General features: G+C 38.8%; 2 protein-coding genes across 3 annotated transcripts in view; one reads left to right on the plus strand and one right to left on the minus strand.

Annotated features, from left to right (window-relative positions):
- Positions 1-1,640: 1,640 nt before the first annotated feature.
- LOC139128498 (uncharacterized) lies at positions 1,641-4,513 on the minus strand. Its single transcript, XM_070694265.1, has 3 exons — positions 4,216-4,513; positions 2,589-2,723; positions 1,641-2,174 (listed from the first exon to the last, which is right to left on the minus strand). The coding sequence occupies exons 1-3, from the start codon at positions 4,420-4,422 to the stop codon at positions 1,641-1,643; spliced, it is 876 nt and encodes a 291-aa protein (XP_070550366.1). The 5' UTR covers positions 4,423-4,513.
- Positions 4,514-4,531: 18 nt separating this feature from the next.
- The window catches only part of LOC139128491 (uncharacterized), a 12,284-nt gene continuing 6,815 nt past the window's right edge, over positions 4,532-10,000 (plus strand). The window contains exons 1-5 of one of the 2 annotated variants that reach the window (XM_070694261.1): positions 4,532-4,890; positions 8,298-8,379; positions 8,563-8,676; positions 8,880-8,981; positions 9,100-9,879. In XM_070694261.1, the coding sequence (XP_070550362.1) occupies positions 4,626-4,890; positions 8,298-8,379; positions 8,563-8,676; positions 8,880-8,981; positions 9,100-9,214 (678 nt within the window). In that variant the 5' untranslated portion in view covers positions 4,532-4,625 and the 3' untranslated portion in view covers positions 9,215-9,879. Of the gene's footprint in view, positions 4,891-8,297; positions 8,380-8,562; positions 8,677-8,879; positions 8,982-9,099; positions 9,880-10,000 lie in introns of those variants that run through there. The other variant, XM_070694262.1, reaches the window with a different exon arrangement.

The raw sequence follows: 10,000 nt of genomic DNA on the forward strand, positions 1-10,000 counted from the left end.
AGTGTCTTCCAAATGCGATTGGATGTTGACGGTCATTTGTCACAACATGTATCAATGGCAGAAGATCATCCTGGCCGGAACTTCAAAAGAATCAACATGTGTCCCTCTCCAGATATAGCTAAATTAGTGAAAGCACACTTGAGTAGGTTCGAACAGTCTAAAAGTTCCCGAGAAAGTGGAAACAGCTCCACATAATTGGCCATTTTTTACCCCATTTTGACTAGATATTACTGTGCGAATCCATTTTTTAAAACTTTGTAGGCTATAATGTAATGGCCCGTGTACTCTGTCGAGTATTTGATTCAAAGGGACAAAGTCATGCATTTTGACATTGTTTTGGTTATTTTAGTTTATTTTGAAGATAATTTATGTTGTTCTGCTTGTTCTGCACACTGAAATTGGCAAAATCTCTTTGTGTCACAGATAAACTAATTCTATACATGGCCATTATCAATGATCATTTCCATTACTCATGCATTGGTATATACCAAAACTTTAATAGCCATATTTTATGGTCATTTTCATGGTGTGACTTTAATTGTAACCGGCAGTTGAACATATTTAATGAGCAGTACATCATGAAAAATGTATCAAAAGAAAATAAAATGACTACAATACTGTAAAAAGTGAGTGACTTGTTCTTTTAAAGTCCCAGTATCTGTACCTCAGGCAATTTTCCCTGCATTTAAAATGCTGCAATGTAACAAACACTGAAAAACAAGTGGGGGCAAAGTTACATGTAATAGGACTTGCTGTCCGACTCAATAAATGCATGCATAGTGGTCAACGTCTCCTAAAATGTCAGAACTTCTGCATTTTTCATTTTGGTGTGTAAATTGATGCAACATGGGTCAAGTAAATTCTTATTTTCAATGACTGCGGCTTTGTCATTAAATAGTCTTTTAGAATTCATGTACCTTACTCTGGCAGCTGCATACTACTTTGTCAGAGCTTTATTTCACACAACATACAGTCATTCCACAATATTTCTGGGCAAGGAAAATGTTCAAATGTGATGCTTATAAACAGAGTACCAGTTCAGCTGTAAAAACTTATGATTTACTTTATTTGTGTCTGCTAAAAAACATTTGAAGTGATACTGAAGTGTCAAACACATAGATGACTGCAGTGACATGTGCGTCCATGTAAATAATAAAATGTAATCATCACCAAATATGTGTGTTATGTGTGTTATGTTAAGGATGACCCTTTTATTTTTTTTGTTTCTCATCTCCAGAGGAATACTCTGGCAGGGCGGGCAGTCTTACCAAAGTACAAAAAAAAAACTTTATTTGTTTCAGTTCAATGTTCTGTCCATTCAGTCTCTACAATTTTTAAGTACAAAAACCGTGTATTTCTTTCAGTTTAATGTTCTGTCCATTCAGTCTCTACAATTTTTAAGTACAAAAACCGTGTATTTGTTTCAGTTTAATGTTCTGTCCATTCACTATCACTGCAATTGCTTGTCTTTCAGTTCAGTGTTCTGTACTCTCTGTCCTTTCAGACTGAGTCGCTGCAATCTCACAATTTGATGATGGTGGTAATGTTGCTAGGGTGATTGCCTCAGAGGCGGTGCAAATAAAAACGTTTTTTTTTTTTCATTTTCATGTCGGAGCTGAAATTTACAGTCGGTCAGGAGATTAGAAACACAAAAATAAAAATGTCGCCCTAATCCTGTATTGCACCATCTTTATAGCCGACATATATATTGTTTGGGCTTGGAAATCTGCCCTGATAGCCCATACACAACAAGAGGGGACAACACGGCGGTTGCCAGCTCCAAGTTTCCCATGTTGCCAATAAATGTATTGCCGGTATGCATAATGTCTAAAACATGCATTGTCTCTCAACTGTTCCTCAGCATATGTATCAGCTATACACCGCATAGCTATCTCAAGAACATTTGCATCCAGGACAAGGTGAGTGAAGAGCCAGTTATCGGTGATGCACGTTTGGTTTCGACGCGTGGCACAACATTTATTTTCCTGCTGAGTTGGCATTTCACAGCAGTGCCCACATTTACACCAAGAAGGTACACTACCAGGTCCAGGTTGTGGATACGGGTTGGGAGCTGGATGTAGTTGTTGAACGTCACACCAAGCTCCTGGCTGACGCCGAAGTAGCTCTAAAGTCAAAGTCTCTAGATCTTCCCTGGTTGCCTTTTGTACAAACTCCTGTTTGATAGAAAAATATCATAGTCCAACGAGTTTAGCTTGAACTGACAAAAACGAACCATTTATTCTGTAAACTTATTTACCATAGATGAATATGAAATTTCATTTAATTGAATTCGGCAGTGGGCAAAATGACATCGTTGCGTTCCATAATATACCATGCAAAAGTAAATTGTGTGTAAAATTAGAAGGGTTTCTCACATGATGGAGCTGACAGTCTATAACTATATTGCAGCACACGTCCTTGAAAACCCAACATGTACAAACATTTTTTTAAATAACTGTATACTTGTATGGGTTTCTCTATTCAGTTTACCAATACATATTTGAGGGATATTGTATCAGTGGTTTTCTTATGCATTCTCAACAAGTTTATTCCATGATCAAGAGTGCACACAACATGATAATATATACCTTCATCTGCCTCTCATTTTCTTCCAACAATTCTGCTTGTGTTTGCTGTTCCTGGGTGTCACGTGGCCTTTTCTTCACAGATTCTGATGCAGGTGGATGGTTTTCACTTCCCTCTTCATCATCAGATGTTGAATCCTATGAAATGATTATAACAATTTATATGACACCTGCATTCACATATTTACTAGGCAAAAAAGTGCTTAGACCCTTACATTTACCTGTACAAAAAGCTAAAACAAGGAGTTTGATCAATAAATCATTATAAGTGCTTTTGCCAAAAACTTCATTATTATGACCATTATCACAAACTGATGCTGCATCATGCCAGTACTATAACATGACACATAATTGAAATATTTTTGTGGTTTCAATTTTGAGATAATCTTTACTTAGAGTCAAATAGGTTCTAACAATTATCCCTTTGTCTTATTTGATGTACAGTTTGACAGTACAGTTCGATGACAGTACAGTACAATGTACAGTTTAGTACAGTTTGGTACAGTTTGACAGTTCTTGGCCTAGAAATCTATACTTTCAAATTTTAGTGAAATTAATCATGATAACAGTGTTTTTTCCTTTCCCATGGTTGTTCATTTGAACAGAGTTGTGTAATATTTGTGTTCTCTGACAGACTCTTCCAGTACTCGGACGAGAAAACTAAATGGGCACATTGTACTGAAGGAACCAAGCTATCCATTGATTACTTAGACGCCTTTCCCCACTGGAGGTGTGCCCAGTCCACAGTCATACACAAATATGATTTGGCAAAATCATCGCTATTATTCGGACGGCTCCGCCAATGATCAACCACTTCGATGTTAGAGATAAGATTTTTCTAATGTTCATCAAAGCACATTTTGTGTGTAGTAATCCAATTTTTTACAATTATTGACGTTTCAAATAAAATTGCCTAGATTTTATGTACGTATGCCTACAAGACAAGGAAAATTGTACAACGCTGTAGATGACTTCATGGTTACCAATTGCGAGCGATCGACGGTAGTGTACGTAACCGGTACACCACCAGTGTAACACATGGCATGTTTCACGCCGTCCGAGTTTTGGAAAATTTCATGTTTCCGGTGAACGATACGGTTAAGCTGATCGGACAAAATTTAATTCACGTTCACAACTACGAACCCCATAACTACACATGAATAGCCATAGTGAGCGAAACGTCCGGTTCCTGAGGAATTTGTCCCACCATGGTGGAGGTATAATTGAACGTCACAAACACCGACGATTTTTGTAGCAACCGCACCAAAGGTTTGTATGAAAATCTATAAGTACGAAATGTTTAAAAGTTAAAAAAATCATAGCAAGTAAAAACTGTTCTGAAACATCGCAGTGAATGTTGAGATGAGTAGTTGCATGGTACATCTGAGATTTGGTACGATCCGAGTATTGGCGGAGCGAGGGTAGTAGGGCCTACAGGTTTGCATTGGTGCACGATTTTCGTTTACACAAGACGTCAAGTTTGCATTAGTTTTACAGCCGAAAGTTCGTATTTGATTGTCTACAGGAGCTTGACATTGCTGATATGGGTCTCTAAAATTCGAGAAACAGACTGTTTGCAGTCCGTCACATCGACAAGCTTACAAGAGAGTGACACATAATCATACTGTACCTGTACAGCTATGTTAGAACACGGTCGTCGCTTTCCACAAGTGCATGCCGTTTTGCAGAACTCGTGGAACGCTCTGCATGGACATGCTCCTCGTCCTCTCTTACGTCCGCAAACTCCACTGCAATTGCAGGACCTAGGATCTTCAGTTGCTGTCACATCTGCGAGGGCAGCTTCAATTTCGCTTAGAGCGAAGCTGTCTTCGACCATTTTGAAACTTCTAGCACGCAAGGTTTGTGGGTAATATCTAATGTTTATCAACAAACACAGCGCGCAAGCGCAGCGCGACGACCACTGCGCTTTAAAGCGTAGTGGTCGTCGTGCCGCGCTTGCCCGTGAGGGGGTCCCCCCTTGTTGTAAACATATCCCAGAATGCCTCACTAATCTCTGCAAAATAATGGCGGCTATGGAGTATGAGACTTTGCGAAAGCGGGATGCTTGGAAAAAGCGAGACGCAACAAAAATATATTTGCGTGCCGCTCACAATGATTGGCAAACTGAAAAGCTGTGCCATTATGCCAAATCTTCGCATACAGATTTTGCAGCTCATTTACTGCAGATCCACCGTCGAAATTGCAGCGAATGCCATCCTGTTTCTGATGAACCTAGGCTCGCGGCGGCTAATAATATTGCTGCTGCCAATTCTGTTATGCCGTCGTCTCCTATCACACTTTCAAGGTGAGTCCGAAAACTTCTTAGCAAGGCATTACAATTTACTGTTTGTATGTAAAGTGAATGTTGCTGCCACCAAAATGGTTATCGAATCATTGAATTCATGTGGCCGGGTCACACTGTCTGTACACACGGAACAGCAACTTACACTCAGTCACAGCACGGTCACAGCGCCCAGATTCCGTACGACACCAGATGCCTTACAAATGTAAATGTCGTCCCTTCCACAGCATTTCGTCATCCAACTGAATCATCGTCAAACATCTGTGTTTCTAAAGTAGTGTAACCGCTAGCAAGTGGTATAGTTACGGGATTTCTTCAACTTATTTAGGAATGATCATTGACGCGGCCGTATGTTTGTGTAAATAAGCACGGAACAGTGTCGTCGCGACGTCGTCGATCAGAGGACACCGCGCCTTGACAATGTTCATGGTCGATCATTCAGTTCAAATTAGTTTTACAGTTCGTCTGTTTTTCCTATAATCAAAACCTAATTAGAAGTAATGATCATACTGCTGCCTCACTTTCTCGTTGTTCATTTACGTAAAATGATAAAATGACTGAGAACGACTACCCGTGTTTGTTCAAAAATGGACGTTTCACGCCCAGGTTCAACAAACGCCTTGCCCTAGATGATTACCACACACGCTCTGCTTCGAACAGCACAAGCTGAGGTTCGATTGAGGTTATTTTCAGTCGCGTATTCTCTCAGTTTTTACATGGAGCTAATCTTTTTTTAGCTCCATGGTTTGTGGTTCCGTTAAAATGCACTGTGTATCCATGTTTTCCTTTATTACTGCGAAGGCTTGCTGTTGACAACAGCGCATTGCCCTAAAAGGTACGGAATCTGGGCCACTGACTGGACTCGTAACATCACACAGTCCCGTGTACTGTGTGGCTGTGTTTGTCATATCCAAAGTCTTTCTTGATCGGTGGCTATAGCTGTTCCTTAAATCTGTCAGCGCAAGAAAGTTTACATTTAGGCAGGGCTTGTTTGAACTGGGACTGGTCTCAACAAGAAGTCTAGGCTGCCCAGCATGCAGCCATGGATGTAAAGTATATTTTTTACATCCATGATGCAGCATACACAGCCTTTCCTTGTCATAAATGGCTTCTGAGAGCACACTGCACTTGTGTCATCGTCATTAGTTTGCGAAGTAATGCAAAACAAGCCAACACAACTGTGTTATACACATAAGCACTGTTCAAAAATAACTCTCGGATATTACTCTGATGTGTTTATTGCAAAATATGACCTTTACATTTTCATTCTTCATACTATCTTATCTGGCTGTCTGGTGCTGGGGTTGTCTTATGGCTATTCACATTCATTGCTTGTACATGTAGTTGAAGTGAAAACAACATGGGAAACTGGATGGACTCAGAGGTTAGATCTGCACGAGAGGATTATGTGTTGTGGTTTTGAGCTGTGCCACTCAGAGGTAGATGGTAGTTAGGGCAGCAAAAACCTGGCTGCTAGAAAAGCTTTCTTTGAAGCATTCTTCCATTGATATATGTCCCTGGTAGTTATTGTTTTGTAGAAGCACTACGTTTATAATATTTTCCATATGAAGTCAGTGGAGAATGATAGGGAATAGCATGGCACTTGATCAAGACAGATTGTCAGATATTGAAGATGATGATTGGGCTCTTCAGTGGGAAGTAAATGATATGCAATTGCCGTGCACTAGGGAAGAATCCTCTGACTTCATTGGGGGTTGAAATGTCTGCAACTCATCAAGAATAACAATTGCTGTAAACCCCTCCCCCCCCCAAAAAATCTGAAGTTTAAAATACGGTCACTTCCCTGACATGAATGTTCTCTCATTTTATCATACACTGACAGTATAAAAGAGCTGATCTTTGCAGCTTTTGTATGTAACTGTATGGTAGGGCTGTGTGTTGTTAGTGCATGCTTGCCAATTGTTAGGAACACAGATCAGTCTACGACGTTGGCATAAAGTAATCTGTGAAAGAACCATCAATGCAACTCTATGTAATACCTCAATATTACAACAAGTGTTATGTGTTGTAAAGCTTATTCTGACTGCACGATTCTTTGACAAATACTACTGAATGTCACCATCTTCACTGATGATTTACATGTACCCTGTGCAAACAACTGAAATACACTAATAACATGTCACATGCTTCCATTATTTAGCTTTATAAATTCTCCAATTAAATGGCAAGAACAGGTAATTTGGTGTGGTATAAACAAAGGAATAGGGTTAATTTAACAAAAAGAAATGTTTTTGTGTAACATGAATTAGAGACATTTGCATGAATGCATGCCTATGAAACGTACATGTTCGTATGATTTTATTGCAAATTGGACAACAAATATTAGCCTAAAATGATATTTTTTCTTTAGAACCAAGTGAAACTATCTTTTTGAACAGTTTGCTTTTGCTACAAAGAGAATCAATGAGATGAAAATTTATTTTTTTAGCTTTTTAAAGAGTTAATCCTCCACCCATTTTTTGCATTTAAGATTTCCAGTTGCATAATGTTGTTATTCTATAATACATGTATTGTTTTTATATTTGTAATTGTTTAAAATATTTATATTCAGTTTTTAGCTCATATTGGTTTTGTATATAAATACCAAAAAGAGCTTATATGATGAGTTGGTGGCGTCTGTACATGTATGTTTGTATATTTGTGGGTATGTATGTGCGGATGTATGTCCGTCACACACAAAGGCTCCCATACCGCCAAAGCTACCATCTCAGTATTTGGTGTACAGGTAGATGCAGGGGTTGAGATGTGAATTTGTTCAAATGAACACATCAGTGTCAAAAATGTGCAAATGAGGTAAGAAAAAGTGAAATCCTGCAAATGTGCAGGAGTGATGGCATGCCAGTAAGAAACAGGCCAACTCCACTGATCTTGAGTCATTTCCTGTCATTGTTTATGAACTGTTACATATTAACAGACCTGCTGAAACCATAGACAGTAGAGGGGGGGGGGGGATCACCGTCTATACTCAAACTTAAGAGGGGCTTGTTTCTGCTATACATGTTGCTAAAGTTTACCTCCAGTACCTAAAGTTTCAGACCTTAATTACTTTTGTCATTCTTGTTTTTCTGGTTTAAATATTTCTTGTTCTTTTTCTGGTTGTACAGTGCAGAAATCATTGTCATAACATTAACGTAGAATTTTCCTCCACTGAACAGATAGAAATAACATTTTATTGTTGATCATTGGTACCCATACTGGTAATACCAATTCTGATCAAATTTGAGCGACACTGTATAATTGCGGTATTTTTTTGTAATATTATATAATACAAATATAGCTTTCAATATGTTTTTTATGTGTTTATATTGAAAGTAAAATAATCCACAGGATAACGAGCATGATGATTACCATATAAGTGGATATTAATTCAGACATTTTGTCAATTACAGATGTATGCTATGTTCCTGTTGCAACATCAACACCCATGCAGGCCAAACAATCTGTACAAAAGTGCTATGAAGGGACAGTCAGGTGGGTTATGATAGAAATTGCTGACATAAGATTTGCTTCCATTTCGTATGATTTTCAAATGTAATACTTCATGGCTGCAATGTAGTTCCTTGAAACACTTGTTTTATAACTTAGTGTTTTTTTCACCAAATGCATCACCATGGTGTCATGGTTGTAACTTACTCAGACACATTATATTTCTAGCAAAGACCAAGATGAAAATGCAGCTGAAGATGAAGATGAAGCAACATCAGCACCTCTGCAAGCCAAACAGTGCCTTCAATTTCCAGAGCTATATAAAGGGTCAGTCACAGGGAGGTAAGAAATTTGCGCTCACTTGAAATAGTTTTTAGATTATTCTTCGTCTACAAACATGCACTCCAATGACAGCCATGACACCAGGGCCTGTAAGAGATCTATTGATGCAATTTTTGCTGTGAACTATCCACTGTATTACATACATACTTCAACACCTTTTGATGATTGTAACTAACCAAGCATTGGGTATACTATTCTTATAGCAAAATGACAGATGAGACTTTGAGTGCCTGTGAAGATGATGAGACTTTGAGTGCTAGTGAGGATGAAGATGAAGACATTGGAATAAATCACAGAACTCCTGGGTAAGTAAAACTATTGATTTGGGATTAGATTTTAAACAGTAGTTCTAGTAGTCTGGGAAAATAATGGAATACATTGACAGCCTCAACCATATCTTGCTTCTTTTTATCTTTCATTTAGAAATCTCCCCAACATATCAATGGAAGATGAAGTGTTTCATACAGATGCTTATGGTACAGATGATGATGGTGTCCCAGTTACAAGTTCTGACGATGTGTCACACATCCAAACATGAATGTTATTACAGTAAAAAAATGCATTGCCTTTGTACCTGCAATTTTGGATCTTTTAAAACAATTGCATGGAGATTCATGTAAACGGGAAGGGTGCCATCGTAAACTCATATACAGGTCATCTTTAGTAGGAACTGCACTGACTGTTGATTGGACATGCTATTCTGGTCATCGTGGAGGGAGATGGCAGTCACAAACAAGGTTTTCTGGAATGTTTGCTGGAAACTTTCAACTGGCTGTCTGTATCTTGCTGTCTGGTAACAGTCATAAGAAGTTTGAACTCCTGTGCAAGTTTTTGAATCTGGCTTGCATATCAGTGACTTCTTTCCAGCGAATCCAGCGACTGTATGCTGTTCCTGCTATCCAGAACTACTGGGACAACATGGAGAGGGACATTTTGACTCATACCAGGGACAGAAGGCTATATTGTGTGGTGATGGCCGCAATGATTCTCCTGGACATTCTGCTCATTATTTGTCTTACAGCCTAGCTGATGCAAACAAGAACTGCATTGTTCATACTGAAGTAGTGGACGTTCGTGAAGTAAATGGAAAAAGTCCGAACATGGAACGGTTGGGGTTTGAAAGATCCATGGACAAGCTTAAAAGGACTATAGAGATTGATGAAGTGGTCACCGATGCCCACGTACAGATTGCTGCAGTGATGCGTAAGTTATAGTTCCAGCACTTGTATTTGGAACACCAAAATAATAAGTTTCTATCAACGTCAGTAGTGAAATAGAGATAGCAATATGCCGGAGCAACTGTACAAGCAAAACTTTTCTCTTG

The sequence above is a fragment of the Ptychodera flava genome, unplaced genomic scaffold (genome assembly GCF_041260155.1).
Source record: "Ptychodera flava strain L36383 unplaced genomic scaffold, AS_Pfla_20210202 Scaffold_55__1_contigs__length_887147_pilon, whole genome shotgun sequence".
NCBI lineage: Eukaryota > Metazoa > Hemichordata > Enteropneusta > Ptychoderidae > Ptychodera > Ptychodera flava.

What these genes read in the sequence shown, in the direction of transcription:
- LOC139128498 (XM_070694265.1), bottom strand. Translation starts at nt 4,422, where the DNA reads ATGGTCGAAGACAGCTTCGCTCTAAGCGAAATTGAAGCTGCCCTCGCA. An exon ending in GTTCTAACATAGCTGTACAG is followed by an intron (nt 2,724 to 4,215) that starts GTACAGTATGAT and finishes ATCATTTCATAG; the next exon opens with GATTCAACATCTGATGATGA. An exon ending in AAAATGAGAGGCAGATGAAG is followed by an intron (nt 2,175 to 2,588) that starts GTATATATTATC and finishes TCTATCAAACAG; the next exon opens with GAGTTTGTACAAAAGGCAAC.